We start from the raw sequence: 26,496 nt of genomic DNA on the forward strand, positions 1-26,496 counted from the left end.
GGCTAGCATACTAATATGGCCTTGGGTTGGAATAAATTACTGCTCAGATTAGCAGGAAGGATGAAGAGGAGGTTTTATTTTTAGAAATTAGAATATTTGTTACATTATTAAAGGAGGGGAACATCCTTTGATTCCTCTCATGTCTTCTTCTCTCTTTCTTTTTTTTCTTTTTTACCCCCCCTTCTTCCTCACTGAGATAGTCCCCAAACTGCCTACCTGTGTAAAAACAGAAGTCTTCAGTGGACGTGAACATGGCTCAGGGACATGAAAGCAGCATGTCTCTCCCTCCTGTAGCCCGGCGTTGTGCTCGGCACGCCACACAAACTCTGAATTTACTGCCACAGCACATTTCTCCCACCCTACCCCACATCCCCCACTGCCCCCCTTCCCACCACCACCACCCCTGCCTTCTTCATTATTCAATCAAATCTTTTGTTGTGGGGATTAACGTATGTGTTATTAATAGAGGATCGACAACTATATGCAAAGTGCGCGAGTAGATTCTCATCTTTTCTTTTTCTTTTTTTTACATTTACTATATGTGTTAGTGCCTTTTACAATCTACATACAGATTCAGGTATGTTTCTGCTAATATTGTCAGCTGTGGTAATAACAATAAACTTTCCTCATTTTATCTCAGGGGCTATTGTGTGGTTGACCTATCAAGAGGAAGAAAAAAAACAAAAAAAAACACTTCAAATCGCTAATGTTGTTTTTTCAAATGATTTTATGACAAGGGAGCAACAAGGCTGAAACAGGATTAGTCCACTGTGTCTGAATCCATTTAGCTAAAAATTGACCACGTACTGATTTTATTTTAATCACAACAGACCCTTTTAATTATTGCAGTAATTAGTAAAATATATGTGCCTTCACCTCATATTGATCTATATTGTCTGTACAGTTAGTGATGCAGAGGTCTGAGTATTGACTAACACACACACTCTCCCCTCTCCAAACAGACACACACACACCATCCCTTTAACCACCATCCCCCCCCCCCCCCCTACAGCCCTCTCCTAACCCCTCGAGGGCTTGATATCTCTCTCTCTCTAACACACTGCCTCTCTCTTCTGCCTCCGGGTGTTTGGACGGGTTGGTAGGAGGGTCAGGGGTTTGTGTGTGTGTGCTGGGTGGGCTGTTTAGGCTGATGGGCCCTAAAGAGGACAGATGACCAGCAGAGCAGAAGAAACTGCAGAGCTGAATAACTCTTCCATCCCTCCGTCACGTCAGGAGAAATTCAGCGCCGCGCGAGACACCCGGTCTAAGTGTTGTGACGCCTAATTACCACCAGCAGCAGCGGCAGCACCCAGCAGCACCCACGGCAGAGCGGCTCCTTCGGATGGACGGCCCTTTGTAGTTTCACACGAGACAGAGAGAGAAAGAGAGAGAGAGATGCCCAAATGACGCCAGGGGGGGTGTATGTGTGTGTTAGGAGGTTGGCTAAAAAAGAATGTGAGGTCTGTTTGAAGTTTGGAAGTTTTAGCCTATTTTTCTCCTCACAGGAGTCACTTTTCTGACTCATCAAAACGCCTCTCTTCTTTCCTTCTTTCCTTCCTTTGTTTTTAGCAATATTTTTTTTTCCTCTTCCCATCCCCCCACCACTGAACGTGACACTTCGCCGTTCCCTCCCCAGACAAGGCACCTTTAGCGGCACCTCTGAAGACTCAGCTGGGTTCTCATCCTTCTGTTCTGAACACTGGCTGCTTTGTGGGTGGTGAACAGTGTGTATCCCTTGATTTGATGATTTTTTATATTTCTACTTGAGCTGTACATTTGACACAGTCACCCAAGAGTTAGGGGGAAATATGAATCATATAAATCCCTATAAAACATTTAAAATATGGTGGTGTAGTTTAAAAGTAAAATGTATTTGTCCGATTTCCTGAAAATGTGGCCGCTTGTGTTAAGTGTACATGCATTACAGCACAACATCCATACAGTATGAGGTCTGTGCGTGGTTAAGTGTAAATGGTCAGTGTGCATCATAGCCAAATGACGTGTTTTCTTGCTCTGAGGAACATTCTAGCAGAACCAGTCCTATGCCATTAGCTGTACAGCAAATACGATTTCATGGGATCCAATGAGTCCTTCACCAAGAATTTGTGTCGAGGCGTTCATGTAGGCTTGAACGCAAGGAGCAGCAGGGCCATCACACTTTGGTCCATCTCATTTAGAGCTGGCATGTTTAACACTGCCTCTCTCTCCCTCTCTCTCTCTCTCACACACACACACACACACTTGTTCAGTGGGAAGGGGTGCGGGAACAGAGCGGGTGTTCCCTGGCACACTAATCGGCATGACAGAAATAAAATAAAGAGAGTTGGACTCCGTCAAAACATGTATGGCCCCTTAAACAGAGAGCTAATAAAAGGAGTTAAAGCTGCTTGTCCTTTCAGCTGAGCCTGCCTGATCACACACCAACAGTCACATTATCTTAATTCAGGGGATTCTTCTAAGTGTCTCCTTAAACAACGGAGAAAACGCTGCTTGGGAAAGACAAATGAGTTTACCAGTTTTAGCAGGGGTAAGTGCCTAAATCCAGCTCCATCGATCCCTATCTGGGTTATTACGAAGCTGTGAGCTGCCACTGGAGCTCTGCTTTGGTCGAAATGGCTTAAAATATTACGGGGGCTAAAGGGGGAGGAGAGATGGGTTTGAAGCGAACCAGCCTCGTCCCCTGTACTGGTCAATACCTGCAGGCGCCACAGGAAGGGCATCCGCACATGCAAACACTCTCGAGTGACAGTCCCGGCCACGGCCACCCCCCCCCCCCCACACACACACACACACATACATACATACATACATATAGGGATGCCTTCAGAACCAACAGATCGGCCCTCTGACTCCACGGGGAAAATTGATTTTTCTCTCTCTTGTCTTTTTTTTTTTTTTTTCGGGGAGGTGCTGGGCAGGTTTTTAACCTAACACTCTAACCTAAGTGTTAATGCACAAAGAGACATCATGTCCATTGATCCAGTGGTGCCGCCAGAGCATGTTTAAATGTCTGAGGGGGGGAGACAGGGGTTTATGCTAAACTAGTAAGATCACAGCCTTCATGTGGGAGCCCTACAGGACATTATTTATAATTTCTAATGCATTTATCACCGTTTGCTACTGCAGTCATGGTCATCGCTCCATGCAAAAAATAAAATAAAATAAAATATTCATTGTAATGTCGTTGTTTTAATTGTACTACTTATTGTTCGGGCAGCAAACTTCATGTAAACAGATGCTGTTAGAAGTTGAGCTTTATAACAACACAAAAAGCAATTTAGATTCAGCAAAAAGTTTGGCAAAACACACACTACCTGCAACTGTGGGTAGGAGTAGGACAAAGAAAGTACTCCAACCCTGCGGTGTAGCACATCCTGTCTGCTAATTATTGTTAAAGAAAATAAAATAATAAGGATTAATAATACATTAAAGACAACCAGAAGAAAAAAAATCCCAGCCATAAAACATATGTATTTTTAATATGAATCTCACTGAATCAATACCCTCAATTAGCAACAGCAAGCAAATTGCCAGGCGAGGCGTAATTACTCGAAGGTCAGTAGGTATTATTCACAGTCACTTTAGTTTACCACATTAGAACAAGACAGGACGTCGGGCTAAAATTATGAATTCCATTCCCATATCTGTCCTTTTCTGATTTAGATGGATGAAGAATAATTAACTCCTAATTATTCAGATCACTTAAGGCACTTTCTGGATCCACAAAAGAGATGCAGTCGTGTCTGTCAGCCCACTTCAGCTGCTATCATTTAGAACGATCCAACAACTTGACCAATGACAATGTGGAAAAAATAAAAACCACTCCGGCTGCCTGTCTGTTTCTCTCCCCCCCACCCCCCCACACCCTCCCCGAACCCCCTCCAGCTCCACCCGTTTCTACCTCAGAGGGTCTTAAGGAAGCACACTTCCTTTAAATTCACCCATATGCAAATTTTCAGATGTGATTTGCATTTTAAAGTATTTAACTCCCCATATTTATTGGGCTCTGAGGCCTTGCTGATCATTGATTTATGTGCTTCCGGCAATCGTATTTCCATATTTTGTGTGGTTTTTAACGACAGTAATAATTCAAATATGCAAAAAGTTGTTCTTTGAACGATATCTTTAATTATATCCTCAAAGCATCATTCCTTTTTGCTTCTTTTTTTCTAGAGCTGAGATTGTCTTTGAATAAAAAAGGCTGAAGAATCATAAATTAGACTATGCAATGAGACATTGACAGGCAAAACTCCAGTCGGTTACCTTATGCACAGGGAGACGTCTTAGCATGTTTGCCTATCTCCAAAGCCACAAACAGACTCGGGGTGCTCTGCTGTACAGGGACCCGTGTGACCTTGTCCCAAAAGCCCTTTATTAATGCTGACATTCTTTCACCACAAATCCAGTCTCAGATTGTGAAATTCGTCTCTTATACTCAAAAAAAAAAAAAAAACACAACACATGCATAAAAAAAGGAGACCTTCCCCCTCTGTTTTGCCGCTAACACTGAAAGTTTCCCTGTCACCTCTCCTTATTAGAGTTGTCACAGTCGCCGCATGCTCTTATGAAAGCCGTCACCCTCCACATGATTAAAAGTGGCGGGTTCCCACCACCGTTTGGCCCGTCAGCATCACCGAGCAGCAGTCAAATGCGTCTGCGGTCCTCCTTGCCCATATTCCCTTTGTCACCTCGGCACGGCGTGGAAACTTTTTAGAATAATTGCTCACCCATACACGAGCACGGGTGACTAATATATTAGATTAGTAGTGTTTGGTTGCAAAGGGGAAAAAGGGGGTGTTTCATTATCTTGTTCACTTGGTAGGCTGCATACTGTGAGAGTCAATATGAAAACAGAGAAGAGATTCATTTAGTAAGAGAGCCTGTACATTAGATCTCTGACCATAATGAGCTGCACAATAGTTTACTACATTATACTGCAAGTCAGAGTCATGCATTCAATATCTACTGGATCCAAAAATTGTAATGGTAATAATTCAAGTCAGAAAACGTATTGAAATATGTTTACATGCATATTAAATACAAGTTATTTATAATTATATATTTTAAATTTGCATATTTTTGTGACCACACATCACATCACACATTTTCTGGCTGCAAGACCTGCATCAAAAATCTTTTTACAAGCACATTCTGCACATTCTGTCTTTTTCTCTGTGTCTTCCTCACTAATACACACACACACACACACACACACACACACACAAAAAACACTTTTCAAACAACAACATGAAATTCCAACATACTGTACAGCGTTCTATTCAACTGAACGGCCAATTACAGTGGTAAGATTTAACAAGGCAAACATCAACAATAATTTCCTAAATTGCACTAAAAAAAAAAAAGGTAAATTAACTAAAAAAAAAAATGTATATTACAGGAGCATCATAATTATTAGTCTCAGTAATTACTGTTATTACTGTAGTAATTTTTCAATTTTCTTCATAATTTGTATCATCAAAATATATTCAGTGTGGGCGATGGGTTTACGACGTCGTAGTTTTAAATGCAGGGATGTACAGAGTTCAGTACAAGCCAAACACATTAACACGGAGGCCCTTGGAGGATGCATTTCACCCCAATGTTTAACTATCACTGCTGAGTCTTGCACTGAGCGCACGCAACATATGTTACAAACTCCCCCCCTCTGCACACACACACACACACACACACACACACACACACACACACACACACACACACACACACACACACACACACACACACACACATACCCACCCACCCCCTGAGACTGCTGGCACACCACCCTCCACTCTGCAATTAAGCTTTAAGCCTCACTTCAGATTTCTGCACAGTGGCTTTAAAACTGATCACTGCAGATCAGTGTGATTAAATTAAATTGATTTAATGTGATGTTTATGTTTGTGACATATACACGGACATACGCGGGCTGTCACACAAACAGGCTTGCAAGTAGCACACACACACACACGCTCCGGAGTATATTTCTGCTTTTATCTTAGAGTGAGTCTAAAGGAGATTATGGTGGGCGAATGTTAAAAATGTAATTGATTATATGACATTTGAATATGTATCTAATATAAACACAAAACTGCACATTCTAACACACACACACACACACTATCTTACAAAGACCATTCCACAAACACACACTTACAAGTAGCGCCAAAACAGCAGTCGAAAACGGTCAATGAGGAGGTTGAAAGCTGGTCAATTTACAAAGCAAATAAGAAAAGCTGACTATAAAATCACTTTGATGTATTACAAAACTGTATGAACTCCTGCAATGTCTCTTCCAAGTTGCACTAGTGAAAAAAATGTTTTTGTTTTTTAGTGTTTTGTTAAAAAAAAAAAAAAAATCAGGATAAAGCAAATCAATTAGGCTTTGCTGAAAATCCTTCATGTGGTGTAGCAGAGCTGTGAAACAGAGTGTAAAACTATTCTCTCTTTCCTCTCCAGAAAGGTTATCACGTTGTATCTTATTGCCTTTACCTGCTCCTATTCACTGTGAACATGCACTGATTTGAATAAGCACCGCTCCAGAGGCTCTCTTATCAGATCCCAGACGGGTGTGCCAACACAGCAGTATCAGGTACACACCATCTCCCTCCCTCCCTCCCTCTCTCCCTCTCTCTCTCTCTCTCTCTCTGCCCCCCCAAAAGAAAAAAAGGTTAAGAAGAAAAGAAAGAGAAAGAAATAAAGAGAAGAGGGTGTTGGTGCATCTGGCATCTGTTGCCTGATAACGCGATTTGGTTATAATCACATCCAGGCTGGATATGCAAAAGTGACCATAAGAGGAAAGCAGTTCATCTTTTCTCTGGAAATGATCCGTTTGGCCATTTTCCTTCTTTTTTTTTTTTGCTTAGTTTCTTATCCATAATACATTTTCTACACCCTTACCTACAGTCTCATCAATTTATTTCAAGTATAGAAATGTATGATATAACGGACTGAATTTTTAAGTGTGATATTATTTTTTAAAGATTAAGTGGTGATAAAAACAAATCGTAGATCCGCTAATGTGCAGCAATTACCCACCGAAGGCATGATATTTTAAAGATTTCATTTTCATTAATAGCTTGCATCGGGACTTTCTTTCTTGCTATTTGCAGCCACAGGAATATAATTCCCTAAAGATGCACTGGTTTCCAGTTTCGTGTCGTTGTTTGCTTTTTGCTCTGTGAGGGGGGAAAGCACCGGCTTGGGAAGGCATCCGTCAGTGAGGTTAGCGAGCATGGTAGCAACATGACCTCAGAAAATGTATCCTCCTCGGGTAGGTTAAACAGACACAAACACACTCGCGCAAACAAACACGCACTGAGGCCATGCTCATTTCCCCAGTCCTCTTAACAGGCTAACCTGCTCTCTTCATTAGGGTGCTGTGGGGACTTATCACTGTGTAGTCTTTGTCCTTGCTGTAATTGCCCTCTCGGCATGTCAGCCCCCCACCCACTCACCACTCAGCACCACCACCACCACCACCACCACCACCATCATCGCAGCAGCCCCACACCCAGCCAGCCAGCCAGCCAGCCAGCCCCCTCGTGACAGGCCTGGTGAGACGGCGGAGCAGGGAGCCTCTCCTGAGACCTGCTGATCGGCCCCTGAGGTCCACCGGTATAGAGAGGCTTGTCCTAGTTAAAGCAGCACCGGCAGGGACACCCCTCTGAACGCTACGTCTGCCCTACCACAAGCCCAGCCTCCAACTCCGCTCATTTACAACTGCAACTAACACCCACTGAGGTAGTCTCCATCGCACCTTAAAAAGATAGGGAAGTGTTCTTTTCACAAAATGTTTTATACTTTTGAAAGTACCACGCCAGAGAGCATCAGACTTTCAAATACATTTAAATAAGCCATCTCCCTTAATAGGTATCAACACATTTAACTAATTGTGCAATTTGCTTGTAATGTGAAAGAAACCAGCTTTGTCTAAAACAAACTTTCACTTCATTAACAATCCTCCCCCAGTTCTGACATTGCCAGTAACCTACACAATTACACCCGATACATGTTCCACTTGTATTTTATTTAGAAATGACAAATATCAATTGAGATAAATGTTTAAAGACTCGCAGATTTGAACAAACCTTTCAACAGAACGAATAGAATCTTAATTGCATTTCATTCATGCAAGAGATCCATGTACCACACACCAGGCAGTCACATTCTGCATATGAAATCTTGAACAGTGGGTTTCTAGCAAGTTGAATGGCGCCATCTAATGTCCAATAAACAGACCGCAAGTCAGGAGCAGCCAGCAACTGTTTCTTTGAGCTTCAAACTGAACTCAAAGAAACAAATTAGTTTTTTTAGCTTCACTTGAAGCTTATGTAGCCTGTAAAAAGTCGAAGTAATCAGATTTTGCTGGGGGGCTTGGAAGACAGCAGGCAGGCTTTGAAATGACCATAAAAGTGGGCAGAATGAACCCCCTAATTTGAAATTTAACTGTAATAGACACACAGCTATCAGTGTTGCAGCATAATCCTGACCTCTGTTTGTTTTGCTGAATAAACAGAATAAATGAATAAATGCTTCCTCTTCACACGGCGCGCTGCTCTTCATCACGCTCAACGCTTTTTCCTGCGGGGTAATCGATGCGTCAGCGTTTTCACGGCCGGCTGCAGGGGTGCGGACCTACGCCTCAGTCTGGAGGGGCTCAGCGGTGCAGGGGTTAATGTGGCGCAGTGTTAAGAGAGAGCAAAGAAAGTGTGGTTGACAATGGGGTCTTTAACTTTTAGGGCCACATGTCCTCTTCTTTTTCCTGCAGGTTTGACACTTGTGGATATCAGACTGGAGTTCAAACAACTCCCCCTCCCTTATTTCCTCACTCCTTACAATTTATCCTCCTCGAAAATCTGCCCCTGCCAGGAGCTTCGGCACGATTTGGTGGCAACTGTGCTGATGAGGAGATTTTAGTGGCAGCCGCAGAAGCCTGATCCTAACTTCTTCCACCACTAAACCTAACATCAGCTACCAGGGCCACGGGAGACGCAGGCGAGCAAACATTAAGGCATAAAAGAGATGTGATATGTAGTATAACGTTGCAATAACTTGGTTGCGCCACATCTGAAATGCAAACACATTAACACGTTACACATCGGACACAGTGCCCCTCTCATTAAAGGCACAACAGTGTAAACATTATCTATACCCCTCCACAGTCCACACACACACACACAAAGACCCTCGTTGCCTTTCTGCATCCCTGCATCCATCCACCGATGCCACAGACAAGCCTTGGGAGTTTTTCTACAGGGGTGCTTTATGCGTCCCGCGGGGGCTCGGAGACAGTGAGATGTGGCTATAGCACACAGAGGATCCAAGTCAAGGACACAGGCAGCATCACTCACTCCGCCATTATTTGCTCATATTTAAAGCTGGGAGGCGCAGGGGATACCTGAGGGACTGTAGCTACACATGCGGTGGAGGATGGGTGATTTCAGAGTCCGACGGGTGTGCTGAGCGGCTGAGAGCTAAAGGAGATGCAACGCAGGCAAGGGGAGAGAGAGAGAGAGGGGAGTGACTGAGGGCTTTATATGTCAGCCCGGTGATACCAGCGTTTTTATGGCCGAATATTTTTCCTCTTGTCAGAGCTGGATAAGGAATCACCATAAGGTTGGGGAGCATGAATACTGCCCTTGAGGGCCCACTGTGGCTGCTCCTGTTTATGGTTGACTAGCAATCAGCCACCGATTCAGGACCCGCAACCCCTCATCCATCCACGTCAGCAATTAATCAATTAAACGGCCGGCAGGGAGGAGTGGGATCCAGCTAGGTGTGTTAATACAATAGCCTGTTAAGGTTGATGTAATTTCATCACTAATGTCACCCATATATCACGGCTTATTATCTGTTTCGCATAGACAATGGTCAATATCACTTCATAAATCTGAGAATCATGGGGATCTTATGATATTAAGCCTGAAGGATGCTAGCACATGATGGGCTACAGAGCATGAGGGCCAAAGTTAACAAGTAAGCCTACTGAAACAAGTGGTAGACTTAATGGGACAGATTATAAAACAGGAGTACAGACATTTTATGTAACCCAATAGATATAAATTAGAAAATGGAACCATATTTTTAAAGATCACAGCTAAAGAACACCATCTGAGAAGAGTTTTGTCTTTAGAAGTCACATAACTGTCCTTATTATAGTGCTGTCAATCAAAATAATCCCTCTTATAAATCTTCATGGGTTGAAAATACCCCCTTTACAAACCACAGACATGAGGTTACGGATACGCTGCCTGTTTTAACTACATTGCAGTATGTACGGCGTAGTGTCATAAAGTGTGTGCATGTGCGTTATGTGAGAGTGTGTAAATAGATGGGTGTGTGTAGGAGGAAGGCCTGTGCGCTCGTGTGTCTGGTATCAGCATGTGTGGGCCAGACCACATGTGATACACAGAGCGAGAGCGCTATTTGGCGTAGCGATGGATACGAAGGCTTGTATCACTAACAATGTTTTTTGGATTGGAGCCACTGACAGCTGACAGTTTGTGCCAGTATTTCATAACTTTGAATGTCGCTGTTTTCAGAGCCAAAATATCTGAAAACTTACAACGACTCAGTGTTTCTGGAAAAATGTCATCTCTGTTAGGGTGGAACAAGCCTTGGACACCACGACCGGACAATAGACATTGGTATGGAGAATATTATAAACTCACTGTTGGATTTCTAGTAACTTTTACAACTGATTTTTTTCAATCTGCACTACTTTTTCCTACCTAAAGCTCCCGTTGGACACCCATCTGATGAGTTTTCCTGGTGTTAAGCTGAGTTAGAACTTGCTGATTTATGGGCTTGTAAAGCTCAATGAGGCACCACGAGTAAAATTGGTCTACACAAATAAACTTGACTTAACCTACTAATCATAATCCATGTATAATTGTTTGGAATGTGATCAAACTGTTTCATTAGACTCTAGGGCTTCCCGCAGACGACAAGTGTAGTGTTGATTAATTCTACAGTAAATACATTATGTAATCAACCAAGCTGCATCATATCCATCACATCAGTCGGACAGCACAGACTGGCTGACGTCCAATTTTTAACAGAGGGCCGATACCTTAACTGTATATCGGTCTAATGCTACTAACAGCTTCAGTCAGACACAAAGAGCCTCCCTTACAACCAAGCCAACATTTCCTCAGCACTCCCAGCAGGTACATCAGCTCAATTATGATGATGGTAATGACTGATTGCATTTTACCTCTCCCCTGTTTCCCCAATAAGTCTGGCCATCACGCAGAGAGAGGGCGACGGAAGACGAGAAGGAGAGGGAGAGAGACAGAGATAGGAGCATCATCTCCGGTGAGCTACAAGCATCCCAGATGCCAGTCTCCAGGACGGTATCAAACATCTCGGTGGCAGACTCGCCATGAAAATAATCTATACCTACAGGAAGTCAATTAAAAAGTGCCAGGGGAGATTAAGAGCAGCGTGACAGCTTTTCGTCAGGCCACAGGTTTGTCTGGGAGAACCAGCGTGTTGCTTGTCTGCTGTGTGTGTGAGTGTATGCAAGGTAAAGTGTGTGTGTGTTTGTGTGTAGGTAGTAAAGACATGCTTGAGAACGGGTGGTGGCGGTGGCGGCAGAGGGAGGAGACCGTTGCCGAATGCCTTTAAAAGCCCCCTCATGAATATTAAAAAGGCCCTTGGCAGCCGGCGGCTCTGCCACAAGTTTGCAAACCAGCGTAATGTGTCTGTTTGCACTGAGAAAAGGGCTCAGTCCGGATATCAATTAAATCAAGCGTTGTCAGTCTGATGGCCCTCTCAATGGAGGGACAGCCCATTCCCCTCTACATATCAGTTCAGCTTTGTGTCAACCATCCATCTCTCATCCTCCCCGTCGTTTCCTCCTGTCTCACGGTTGCCATCTTTATCAGCCGCGACTCTCTCTCTCTCTCTCTCTCTCTCTCTCTTTCTCTTTCTCTCTCTCAAGCAGCCAGTAACTGAATGCACAAATTACTCTCCCCTCCACCTTTAACTCCTACTAAATCTTTCCCCTTTTCCACTTTGCTGAGCCGGGATATTTTATTCCTCCATCAAATATGCATCCCATTAATTAAGTTAAATTACTCCTGACTGCCAAATATCCCCTGCCCCGATGGATGTCAACACAGAAATGCATGACTGTGAACCTGCAATGACACGGCCCCAACACTTAAACATGAGTTACAGCCTTTCCGAGCTCCATCCATGGGCAGATTACCAGACACTTTGGGCTGCTGGAATTAAGCGCCGTTCGCTCCTTCCCCCCTCCACCCAGCTTTTTAATAAGTGCACAATGGATGACACTCGCACTTCTGACAATGAGAGGACTGATATTTTAATTACACCCCTTTTTTCATCTGCCTTTCTCTTCATCTTTTAATTGCTGTTGTTAATCACTCATTAACTTCCCTCTCTTTTTTTTTTTTTACCTCCTTCAATATACCTATGACATGATTAGCTCGATAGAATGGATTGTTCAGCAATATTCCTACAACAATTCAACTACTTTAAAGATAAAGTTTGTACTTCTTATGCGTGGGACCTGGTTTTCGGTAAAAGGTGAAAATACTTTGTCCTGAAGTTTTTCTACAGTGTGGAGTGTATTGGCTTTTGTCAGCTGATATTTATTTGTAAACCCAAAGTGTATAAATACCACTAGATGTGGACTTTTAAGGCAAAAACCGCTACTTCTACTCACTGGTACTCATTATCTGTCTTTGTAAGACAACAAGACGGTGTGAAATTTTAAATAAAGTACATTTCAAGTTCTGCAAATTGAGATTTCACAGGAACAAAGAGTGATAAAGAACTGCGAAAAAAGGACAAAGTTTACTCTTTTAATGAACAAGGTAGTGAAATCATACATTGCAGACAATAGCCTTTTAACTCAGACAGTCCACAAGAGCTGTGCTGTGTTGGCTCCCTGGATTAACTACTGATCTTGCCGTTTATTGTCTGGACCCAGTGTTTGTTTTTGTTTGCCTTTGATTAAGGGTAAATGCTTTGATTATGAAGCCCTGAGGCCCCTGTTCTGGGTCCACTAAAGAATATGAGATTGTTATTAAAACCAAATGGGACTGATATGCTGACAGCGATTTCTCTCTTTGTCTCTGGCGCTCAGTGAATGCTGAGCGGGAGTCCCATTCAAACTCTTCAAAAAAGCCTCCTTTCCCCAACACGAGACTGACCAAACAAACAGACTTTATCTCCCTCAAGTACTTGTGTAATTTGGAACACAAATTTAATGTTTGCATGGCTGCCAGCTGAGCGTTCGCTGTCTTTCTGCTGAGTATTAAGTCTATAATCCAAACTCGACTAATGAAGCCATGTGTTTGTTGTCATCGCTTCAGATGAGAGATGTCTGAGATGATGTGTCACATGTGGGGGACATAAACTTTGACTATTCAGCTCTGAAACAAGTATAAAAACTGTAAAAATGTACACCTCTGAATTTATATTGATATATCAATGCTGTCTAGAATTGATTTCTCTCTCGCCTCTCTTGCCTTTTTCTGTGTGCGCATGTGTGCCTGTGCATGAGTGTGTTTCTATTGCAAAAAACATTAATTTTACAAACATCAGCCCAAGGCTACTAAACACATCCAATCCATTATGCTGCGCTTTATCGTGTTATGGGGGGTAACGGGCTGTAAAGCTGTCTCGGTCATAAAGAGCGATCGCAGAGTGCCGAGTCAAACCAGAACGCCGAGCTCTCCAAGCCATACGCAGCCCTCGTTATCATCAGAACAGCTCCGTCACATACTTAACCTTTCCAGACCAGCCTTTCTGCATTATTTTCCAAATGACCTTTAGCGTTACTTATTTCATTTCCGATAATGGCATACTAAATTTAGTTAAATGCATCAGAGCAAAATGTGTTTATTTTGGTGAAGGGTACTACGCTGACTGACAAGGACCATGTTCCCAGACATAAACTCTACTGTGTCCAAAGCAGTAAACATTAATACATCCTCCTGATGAGAATGAATAGCGGGCCCTGTGTTTGATGAGCGCAAATTACTCAGATGGATCAAAACAAGTAAAAAGGGACGATAAAGATCAGAATACAGCATAAAAAAAGAGCAGCTGCATGGATATGTGGTTGCCATTGAATCTAAAGAATAGTTCAGGGATACACTGGTGGGCACAGATTTATCCACCTTTTCAACCTGATAAGAAGTATTTCAGGTATATTCTAGTACAAATAGCTCTAAACAGATCTCAGTAATATTGGTGGTAGTTCATTTTTATATTTTCTTATTTAACATGCCTGCAAGTGCATATTTACAACCACCAAAGGGTTGATAAAATAAAAATAAATAACTACTAATGAAATACGCAAACACGCGAGATTTGTTGAATCTGACTTGTTTGAGAAAAATATTCAGTGTTTACATCTGTTGGGGGGTGGATAATGAATTCAGAATTCCTGCTTCCAGTCCCTGCCAACACATGGTGCACGCTCTCGGTCGCACACAGCTAAATGATTTAGGACATTGTGAGATTTCTAAAGGTCCAACTCTTAACATGAATGCGTAGCTCCCCCTAAAGCTGTTGTATCACAGACACAATCCCTCAGCCTCTAAGGAGCAGTGTGCTTCACGCTTTTGCTGTATGAGCGGAGGGGGTAGGGTGGAGGGATCTTAGTGAAATCGCTAATGTACGTGATGATTAAGTGTAACTCAAATACCGAGTGTGTTGTTCATAGGCCTGACAGGCAGTAATTTGGTGTATTATATTCTGCGGTTTTAATTGCACGCCACCAACGTGTCCCTCTGACACGTTATGAACCGATGATGTACAATTATTTCGGGGCGGCGGGAGATCAGTGGAGTGACATTATAATCATCCTCACAGGGATCCCTCTCTTCATCTGCAACAACCATTAATGTTTAAATGGGAGTAGGGGAGGGGAGAAAAAAAAACATAAAAATAGTTCTCAGGGAGTTCTAACCAGAATCTGTTGGAGGATTATAGAGAATCACGTCAGGGGAGAAGGAGAGGGGTGTGGATAGACAATAGAGGGGCTGAGTTAAGTGACGGCTTTCTCTGGATAAGCAGCAAGCTAAGATGCTCCTCCACTGTCACTGCCAGGCCTCACACTACTCATACAGGCCCGGGCATTAAGGCACATTACAGCGGATGAGCCACGCAGGGCGGAACTGATGGGCTATTCTGGGAACAGACCAGACAATCTCGCAAGACAGGGGGGGACATAAAAACCCTGACATGATCCAGCCCCATCCTGTTAACAGTCAAATCACACACACAACACCCAACATGAAATCATGACTATATATACTCTCTCCAACACAAAGTCAAAGAAACTGAGACGCGGGAGGGAGGGAGAGAGGGGAAAAAAAAGAAAAACACATTATAGCCTCCTCCACAGAGAGCACAAACTTAAGCATGTTGCAAACTTTCTGTGTTTGCGAGAAAGCAACAGTTTTGAAGTTTTGTTCGAATTCCTGAAGTGACACAAGGAAACGGGAAGCTTATGACCCATAATCATAAAACGGCAGTCCACAAGAGGACAATCTTTGCTCCTAAAGCCAGGGCTGAGATATTAAACCGATGCCTCAAAGCATTTAGACTGTTTATGCATAATTTAACACCTACAACAGCACTGGATGTCCATTGCATCTTTGGGGAGGATGGAGAGAGAGAGCGTGAGGGTGGAAATGCTGAATCCAGGGCCTTTTCTGGTAGATGATGGAGGAGAGGAGGAGGAGGCTCATTAAGTGGCCGAGCCCCACTGTGGACAAAACACGCCGGGAGGAAACGCAAGAATCTGCTGTCTCACATGCTGGAGGAATTTCTTTTTAACCAATTAAATATGAGAAATCTTATCTCAAATGCTAACAGCCAATTTGTGTTTTTTCTGCTGTTTTTGCAACTTAAGAGTTCTTTGAAATAAAGACACAGATAGGCGGATAGATAGGTAAGAAACAGACGTCCAGAGGAAGTGAGAAAAATGGCAAGGCGCAGACAGAAAGCCTATAAAGTGTTTGGTGATGATGAGCGAGGCACTGACCAGCCCACTCAGGTTTGATTGGCAGCATGGTCAAGGGTTCCAATGAGTCCCGGCCTCGCATTTGCATTTGTTAATTAAATGCCACAACAATATGATCTTTAACTATCAACAACTTCCCCCCCCCCCCCTCGCTCCTAAGGAGAGATCAACGGCACTGGGCTGAAGCTAAAGTGAGGTGGACAGCCAGGGTGCAGCGCATCCATTCGCTCAGCGTCAGAGCCGAGGTAATCTTCCAGTCTGAAAGTTTAACAAGGAAAACACGGCAATCGATGGCAGCGAGGGGAGATTTTTTTCTTTCTTTTTTTCTTTAAAAGGTAAGGAGGAGAAAGGAAAAAGACACAAACAATATGCTGAGCCGATGCTCTAAAGAAAACGGCAATAAACTCACCCTGCAAAACTCCATGCCATAAGGAGACCCAAGAGTTTGTGACCACAAGAGAAATTAATGAAACCTAAATTTCATAATGTAAAAAAAGCATCCCAAATATAGTCTTGTGTTAATTCAAATAATAAATGGTGATTACACATAAAAATTCCCCTAAACTTTTAGTTAAGCAAAATGTTGCCCCGTCATTAGTATCCACATGAGAATTCAAAGCTTAATCACACTATAATCTCACTTTTCTAGGTCGCCCCCTCCCCTTAAAGAAAAAAAAACAGGTAATCACATTACACATTATACCTGAAACACGATCATCCATTAGTAACGTGCTTTAGATACAGATAAAATATCATCAAACGTGAAAAGTTTGGGCAGGGGAGCAGGCTTGCGTGCATGTGTGGCTCTGGCCTTAATGAGGTTGTATCTGGGGGTTTCTTTGTGTTTGCTGCTCTTTAGTCAAGAGGAGGGATGGCCTGGTGATCAGTCAATAATGAAAGCACACACAGGGCCGATTTGTCACCAGTGGCTGGCACTGGCAGCGCACAGTTCCTCCATCCGCATGATTTGTGAAACCGGGGGGGGGGGGGGGGGCTGTATTTAGTAGTCCCATTTAAAGACACATTGGAGTTCTGCATCTATGTGTGTGTCTGTGTGTGCCTGCGTGTATGTAAAGCTTAGACGCTTGGTCAAAGCCTGATGCTTTTGCAGCACTTGGGAGAAGGGGTGGTGGTTTTCGAGGCTGGAGGGCTTGTGAAACATGAGCCTTCCCTCTCATTAAAGGAGAAGCTGTGTTTAAACCGAAGCTTGTTTGCTCCTGCTGTAATATGTTTGTGAACATCAGCGGGAGCAAATAAACACATTCGCTGTGCTCGGCTTTAGAAGAACAAAAATCGGCCTGTGACTGAACTAAATGGAACGGTTTACACAGAATTACGCAGAGGGAGAAACTAATAACTCTGCATACGTCTTCATCTTAGCGAGCGTGTAGCCGCAGACGCTCGGTGGCACAAAGCTGGAAATCCCACAATTTACTCTATTCCCCGACTGCATGTTAAACAGCTTAACACGTCCATTTGAACGCGGCAAGGCAGTCAGGAGGTCTACCATGGGAATGAAAGGAGCTCAACGCAACATATGGTCAACATGTAGGGGGTACAAGGTAGTGGGATAATAACTACTCTCGCACTACTGGGCATTTAAAGGCTCGTGGTTACCTACAAAAACTTCTAATTAGGATTATTTGTACAGCTGAAACGATGAAGAAGGTGAAATAAACTCTATTTCTTTTACCTTTAATTCACACAGAGTCAACTAGGAGCAATATATTTGTCTTTTTAAGAAAGGCCTGGGAGTAATTAAAGGCTAGGGAAAGGTTATTATCACACGTTAATGTGAGGCCATAAACGAAACCTTTGTGATTGTTTTTGGACTGCCACCAGTTTTTGTCAATATTCAGTAGTAGTCTTTAAAAGGATTGTTTTCTTACCCGAATGACTCCTAGCCAACATATTTTGTGTTTCAACCAGAATATTACGGTGACAAAGTTTAATTTTATTGGCAAATACGACATACTGACAAAACAATGCTGTCAGGATTTTGAAAAAGCATTTATTTCAAGTAAAATTCTTCAGTTAGTCTGTAGATTTTGTTTTCTACAGATTGAAATCTTTTTAAAAAGGACTTTGCCTTAGAGTGGTTGCAAGGCATCACACTTAATTGTATTCGGTGAGGCGATAAACCAAATAACTTATGACAGATGTGATTTAAAGGAGGTCAAAAAATTTGAGAATGAGCTGATCACTCCTTAGATACCAACATGAAACTTTTCTACACCTGCCAGCAGGAGCATATCAGTTGCTGGCTGTCACTGGTGTTACTTCTGATTTCTTTTTAACTCAGACATTATTGCAGCTGTTCTGGAAATTGTACTAAATTCCTCCTAAAATATCCTAGAATCTGTTTCCAACCGATCAGTCACTTGCAGAATTATTCTTTATTTTATATTAACACTTTTAAGATTTGTTAGCACTGCCTGCAGCAGCACATCATGTTATCAGTTAAATGTTCATTTACTTACCTGATTGGGCTGAATCGACTATCAGGTGGCTGGTTCTACACTTAAGTCTTCTAACAATATCAGTCTAATGCTGAAACAAACACTTAAACTTGACTAGAACAATAATCATTGAAGGGTGGATTCAGTTTGCATGTTCAGTTCTCTAATGACATGATCACCTCTCTGTCTCTTAAGTTATAAAGCATCAAAACCTTTGCTCAACTTCTTGTCAATTCAGTTTTTTAAAGGAGTGAAAGGAGAGTTCTACCCTTGATTTTTAAATAAAGCATAAGTTCATCCTTGAAACTCACCCACAGATGTCACATTTGTACTCTCTCATGCCGAGGTGTCTCTTCACATGGTTCCTAGCGTCTCCCAGCTGAGCGGTTGCAAAGTTGCAGATCTTACACATGAAGGGCTTAGATCCTGTAAAACAAAGTACAGAGAGTTCATTTACAACGACAGCATTCAATCTGAAAGAAAGAAGTAGAAATTGTAATAAAACGTGACTGCATAACAGCTGGGTTGAAATGTGATTTTACATTATGGATCGTTTTTCAATGCCAGGCATGTAAGACTGTTATTAGTTCTGTGCTGGCACTTCAACCTCCTTCACAGCCACAAAATTACTTCAGTATTATAAAAACAGATGCCCTTAATCCAGTCATCATAAAAACTACAGTCACACTCCAAGTGCCAAGCGCTTCTTCTTTCACTCTCCATCTATCCTTGTCACTCTCCTTCATCTCTTACCTACTCTTCCTTTTGCCCGCGGATGCGTAAATTGGATTCCAAAGGTCAGGGCGAATACGTAAATCAATTCTGTGCGCTCTCACTACCTCCCATTCCATCATTAAAGCGCTAATCACTCTAGCGGGCTTCGCAAGGAGGTTTCTTCCTAATTATTGTCATTAATAAGTCCAGAGGGCGTGGTAGCGTTTGAGAGAGTGGCAAAGCCTCTGCCTGCAATCCGTCATTTAAGAGCGGAGATACCAGGGCTGATGCCGCTGCACAAAAACCTTCTAGCTCAGGTTAAAAGACGGAACCGGGTCCTTCGAAACAAACACAACCAATATGTTAGACAAAATCAGTTACCGTATGGTTTACCAAACTATACCAAACTTTCAATTTAGCCAAATAATTCGCTAAAGCCTACATTTCCTCATAAAAACTAAACATATGCATTTTGCACAATAAAATGGTTATTTTGTTTGGCAGGCTGAGCCAGATGTAGGCCAGCATCACACAGTGCGACACTCGAGTCTAAGTGGCAGCCTGGTATGATATCCACGTACGCATCTTTGAGCAAACCCTCACCCTCTCCCACTGAATATCCCAAGACATTCTACAATATTTATTCCAGGGGCAGCTGCTGATTTGATTAAGCACTTTGTGTAGATTACTAATTTGTTCATACACGGTTCACTTGCTGTGAGCTGGAAGTACGACACATCGAATTTTAAGTCGGTAACGAAGATTGAAAGGCAAGCCTGTGCTAACAAGGCCCATAAACACAGAGGGCGGGGAGGTCCACACATGGGCAACAGAAAAGCCAGCCTCTTCATTTCACATGTCCCTACAGTGTACTACACACATACACAGGCGCGTGCACACACAAATCATAACGCGGTCACAAAGGCACATAAATAAGAACAAATAAAGGCAGATAAACACATAAAATCCATACACACAACTACATACGCTTCACACCTACATGTGTAGACACTTTCATACGCACATATAAACACATTACACAACAAAATCATCAACATCCATTAAAAAACACAAAAAGACAGACATTCTCATTCACACCACACCCACCATCACACCTACACATACCTACATCTAGATTCACAACCTTAACTCACACCTATGCATGTGCGTACTGACACACACACATTATATTCACAATACATAATCACCCGTGGACAAACAGAAGGAGATTCAATCATTCTCTCTCCTTCTCACACACACACACAAACACACACACACAAGTTGAGGTGAGAGAGAGGCATGTGGGGAGCTGATTTGTCCAGATGGCTGGCTGAGTATGAGACATGGCAGAAAGGAGAGAGATGTAACATCCCTCACTTCTCACATCTTATCACATTAATACTCCACCACTCCACTTAAACAGCCTCCGTGAAACTGAAATTGACCATCAATGCAGTGTCATGTTAAATTAATATTGCCATCCACATAGGGGCGATGTGGCTCCCTCACATCCCAGATGAGACAGGGAATGACTAATTCATTTCCTGAGAGGAGAACCTCATGCAATGTTTCACTACACACACACACACACACACACACACACACACACACACAAAATGGGATGTCTTAAGCCTTGCACATGTCACACACTACTGTCAGACCCTTCGCTTTAACCTTCATGTTTAGAGGAACAGAATAATACATGATAATGTCATATAAGTAAATGTCTGCTTTGCTGGGTTTCTTTCTACAACCAGCTAAAGTACAATGGTAACACTTCAGAGTGTCTCGATTTCCACCACGGGCTGGCTGCAGCATTACTGCGCACTTTGCACGACAGGCACTGTATAAGCATTATATTCATATTCTGTGACACACAGGGTTGCAGTTATCAAGTCAAACTCTATTGTTATCCATCACATTTTTTTCAGTTATTGTAACCTACCAACAGATCTATTTTACATTACAGTAAGTGGATTAGAACACCTTTAATACAGCGCCACAAGTCACAGAAATATAAAACACATATAATGTAACTGTTAAATATATGGCTGTATTAAAGGGGTATTCTAGTGATTTAGTATTGCATTTCTATAAAGGCTGTGAATTCAAACAAGACACCTGAAAAAAAAGTCTCAGATGTAGGGTCAAGCTCCAAAAACACTGGGTCCTTTATTTCCCATGATGCAACTTTATCTAGCATTTATCATTAGACCCCCTGCTGCCTAAATGCCCACTTATTTGAAATCTAAATTCCAGTCCGAGAGGACCCTGACTGACACCATCAATATTCTTTCAAAGTTTGAGAAGCTCCTTCAAAAGAACACACAACTGAACTTCATGTGCAAAAACAGTGAAGTTCCCCACCTGAGCATGTAATCATGCATCATGAAGGTATAGTAGCCTGACAGCAGGTAACATCTCCAAAGGAAAAAGCCTACTGATGACAATGAGTGACCGAATGCCAAATAAATATATATATTTACAGGTAGTGGATATATATATATATATATATATATATATATATATATATATATATATATATATCCACTACCTGTAAGCATGCAGCACTGATCACCATGAAGTAGAAAAATTGATTACATTTTATTTCTGTGGAACAACTCTGGATAGTACTGTAATGTAAAAGGTCAAGAAATGAACCCTCTTCCTTCAGGTACTAAAGGGAAAAAAAGAGTTTCCAAACCTAAAAGATAGATTACATGTTTTTTTCAAACACGAAAAACCTGATATTTTTTAAAAAGGACATTTGAAAAGCAGCAAGCACCAACTAAAGGATTTACGATACGGCTATGTCATGTCATTAACCTTGAGACGAAAAAAAAGTCTACCCTGGGATCACCTTGCTGGGATTTCTCAGTCTTTCATTAACATGGTATCCAATATCTTTCCATTCCTGGTTTGAAATATCCTTGTAATGTTGCTAAAGGAGCCCCTTTAACCTTCTGTGTCCAGGACAGGCATCAGGAAAGGTCCACAATCATTATAAACATTCCAACCTAGACATATCTATAGCTATCTCTGGACTAAACTTTTTTTTTTCAACTTCCGGATTCACGGTCTGAAGAGCAAAGTCTGGTAGGATATTGGGGTTGATGGTGTTCAGACAGCAAGTGTTGAGGTAGTGGATACCCCGTTTGGCGGTGATGGGAAGTGAGGTGAAAATTGTGCCTCCGGAAGCCCTGAGGAGGAGCTGCACACCAGTGTCTACGAGGTGTCTCAGAGAGGGCAAAAGGCACAGCAGGCAAAACTGATCTTGCAGTGGAGTACATTGTACTGGTCACCACTGCTGCCACTGGAGTTCCCCCTCTCCACCTTCATCTTGAGGGTGTTTCGGAAAGAATCGATTTCCTCGTGAACTTTGGCCAGCTCCCATTCCAGCCTCCTCTGGAGAGAGGTGTTGTCCTCCAGTGCTTTCCTCTGGTCCTGTTTAAGCTCATTCAAAGCCTTCTGAAGCCTGGAGACTTCTCTCTGCATGCACTGTTTCCCCAGTTCCCCCATTGCCTGCACAGTGACCGCTGCAGCAGGACTTGCTGGCATGGAAAAACAGCAATTAAACCCAGAGCCGTAAATACTTCAGTCTTGTCCCAGTCTACTGTCTATCTTCACCTTAACACATTTTTCTCCAGCATTTCCTCCTGCATTTCAGTAATTGCAAAAAAAAAGGAATCCAAAGTTGCATGTATTGATTAGTTTGATGGTGAATGATGGTGATTGTTAATATGGAACTCACACAAATAAATCTGCAGCTCATCCTTACTCTTTTTGTGTATTTGGTCTTATCCATTTGGGTCTAGACATGGCTGCAAAATGAACTGGGCTTGACTAGAAATTAAATTAAATAAATATATAATATGTAAATTATAAGTACCATCCTTTTCCAATTTGACAGGAAGGTCCTCCCTCATCACAATGTGACCACAATCCAGTGTGGCAAGGGAGGATTTAAGCTGTAATAGTTTGATGGAAATTAATTCTTCATTTAAAGTCTTGTAAGAGTTTCTTGGCTGTATATGGTATATTGTGTTTGTTTGTTTGTTTTTTTGTGTGTGTGTGTGTGTGTGTGTGTGTGTGTGTGTGTGTGTGTGTGTGTGTGTGTGTGTGTGTGTGTGTGTGTGTGTGTGTGTGTGTGTGTGTGTGTGAGAGTGTGTGTGTGTGTGCACGCGTGTTTCTGAGAGAAAATATTGCTTTCAGTAGAGATTTGTTTATGTCCCATGATGCTCAACACATGCTTCTACACTTGATAAAAGATCAAATTGTGGGGAAAAACCTTTAATAATTTTAGTGATTTTTTTTCTTGGTAGTTTTTGGATCAAAGCCCATATTGATTAAAGTGGCTTCAATAATATGGATTATGTTCAAAAATCTAGACACGAGGCAGGCCAGTGGAGCACTTGCAGTTTTACTTTTCATTTATTTCTACAAACACTCATCACATCCTCTGTGTGAATGTACATGCATGGCATGTGTGTCCATTACTTTAAGGCTCAGTCTGAGGTCAGACAGCCCACTCCAGTGAAAAAGTGACCAATTTACCTCAAAATGCAAATTCCAGCTGCACCCTCATTGGCAAAATTCAGGCATGTGTATGTGTTTCCTTTAAGGGACAAATTGACAAATCTGTGTGCAGCCTCCCACTACCGTCTCCTGATTTCACTGATTAATCAAGTGAATAAAAACTAGGTCTTAATTAAAAGGATCTGGACGTACTCCCAGCCCAGAAACTGGCAGACCCCCACCGTGCTGCTCCACAGCCCCACAAACAAAACTCCCAGAATAAATGACCACCACATAAAAGGAGAATAATTCACTGTAATGAGGGAACTTAACAATAATACCAACTGGCATATGTTGTCAAAATGAAGAGAAATGGTTGCTTTCCACAAATAAGAAGAGCATAAATGAAAGTGGAGATGTAATCTCATAAACAAGAACATAACTCTATTGAATGAAAAGAGGTAAACCTAAAAAACAAAAAAAAAGTGTTCATCATTTGAAACCTCAGAATGTGCCCTTGACTTGAAGCCATCTGTTAGGACCTCAATGTTACAGCTTTCATTTTCTTAAGTAACAGAGTAAGTGACCTCAAAACTCAAGAATTATGGCATAGGGTAGAATTAGGAATACATATAGACTAACCGCTAATAAGAAGAAAGTGGGTGCTCAACATTAATCATCAAGATTTTCACCTCTGGTTCTTACGGCTTTAAGCGATCTGATTTTAGCAGTAAGCAACCCGACTTTGGCACACAAGGTGACTGGCATACGTTCTAGAAAAAATAAGAAAACATTTTTTGTAAAGATAAATGATTGCTTTGCTGCAGAAAATATATTTGTTACACCTGTTTTTTTCTTAAGTAACAGCATAGCAGGATGTTTTATTCTGAGCACTTTTTCGGTTAAATAGGCATATTTAACCGAAAAATAACATGATGGAGTGAAATCATGACAAAAGCATTCATATTCATTGAGAAAACACTGGTAATACAATTTCTTCATATGCTAACAAGGGCTACATGACAAAAGCTACAGTACCTACACAAACCACCCACTGTGACTGACTCTGAAAATGGAAATCCTTTTTTCTACCTCCCATTCAACCGAAACCTCATACACACAAAGACACATGCACTCGTGTACACACACACATACACACAGTAAGCACAGAGCATGGACTTCAATTAAAGTCCCATTAAAGTTTGGGCTGAAAGGGGGATGGACCATACGAGGCAGAGAAGGGCATTTATTGATGGCGCCCTCACATCTCGTTCCTGCATTAAGTTGATTTTAAAAGCAATTAATACACATGGTCAGGGAAAAGTAATGGAGCGCCCTATGTTCTTAACCTGCCGGACATTTCCCAGCCGAAGCCCTGACCAACGCAGACCTGCTTTGCATTATAAATGACAAGATAAATCTTAATGGATTGAGGATAATCAGCTAGCCATGAAGGCTGACATATACACACATTCACCACGCATACCGGCGCTCACACACATATACACAAACATGGACGTACAGACACAAGGGAAATTAAAGGCTTTGAATACGTCTGCATTGATTATTTTAAATTATTAGCCCACCTCTCTTTGGGCCTCCAATGCTTTTAGCCTAAGCTTTAACACTTTTACAGAGACTTATTGACTATAATTACAACTGAGTCTTGGTAATGGACACATCAATTATGAGTCGCACATGTCTCTGACCAAGCGTTGCTCAGGGAATCCCAATCTGGGGTCCATTAGCGTCTCTCCTGTTGGTCTGAAGCTCAATCAGTCTTTACCTTCACCTCAGCTGAAACAGCTATTACCTGGCTGCAGCAGATAGTAGCCTTAACATTAGCCTGAGCTGCCAAAGAGGAGGCTGTATATCCCCACTCAATACTGCTGTTCCAAAACACAAAGGTCTAATAGCTCAGCGGCTACATTTTCATTTAAAGATTTTTTGCTTCAATTATCAAATGTGGTTGAGGGCTCATAAAGCATTATTGTATATGGCATATTAAGAGCATTATGATTAAAATAATTATTATCCACACATAATACCCCAAACCTGCTCAGTCACACTTCACTTATAGTGCATTAAAATACATGTATTTTAATTCTTTACTGATGAATAGCTCACTACTAGTACAAATAGGCGTCTATTCTGCATCACAAATACACATCATCAAGTTTCTTATTAAACTATATGGTATTCACTGAGTATCCAAAGCATTCTGAACCACTTTTAATACAGTAAAGGGGTCATATTGTGAAAAACTCACTTTTTCAGTACTTGTGTGTATGTATTTGGGTCTCTGATGTGTCTACTAACACACAAACCTTGAAATAAGACCACCCAGTCAGTTTGGTGTGGGCTGGCTTGCTCTGTATACATGTGATTCAACAGGACATTCAGATTTGATGCCCCTTCTTATGTCACATAGGGTGAAGCTACGCTAAACTTAGCTACGGGTGAAAAATGTGCACATATCATGGAGCTGGGGTGGGGGACAGAGTCACTGCACCCCAGTGAGCTCTGTAGGAGAGAGCCAATCAGGGAGCAGAGCTGAAGAGTCCTGTGTCTCTTCAGTTGTTTGCTTGTCAATTGTTTGCTTTCAAGATGTTTGCTTGTCAGCTTGCGGGCAGACCTGACAAGGGATGAGCTCAGACTTTTGACAAATCACCTTCACTATGTAGTTATTTTGGCATCCTTTTGATCCGTTTATTGCAATTAAATCACAGCAAAATCTAAGTTTATTTACACTCAAACCAGCCACTTTAAATGGCAGCTAAACATTTAATGTGTTCC

The 26,496-nt window shown here is 42.0% G+C and overlaps 1 protein-coding gene across 1 annotated transcript in view; it reads right to left on the reverse strand.

Moving 5' to 3' along the window:
* The window catches only part of znf407 (zinc finger protein 407), a 152,077-nt gene that overhangs the window by 120,173 nt on the left and 5,408 nt on the right, over positions 1 to 26,496 (reverse strand). The window contains exon 4 of the mRNA XM_062421727.1: positions 18,783 to 18,897. Within this exon, the coding sequence (XP_062277711.1) occupies positions 18,783 to 18,897 (115 nt within the window). The remainder of the gene's footprint in view (positions 1 to 18,782; positions 18,898 to 26,496) is intronic.

Source organism: Scomber scombrus, chromosome 7, assembly GCF_963691925.1.
Source record: "Scomber scombrus chromosome 7, fScoSco1.1, whole genome shotgun sequence".
NCBI lineage: Eukaryota > Metazoa > Chordata > Actinopteri > Scombriformes > Scombridae > Scomber > Scomber scombrus.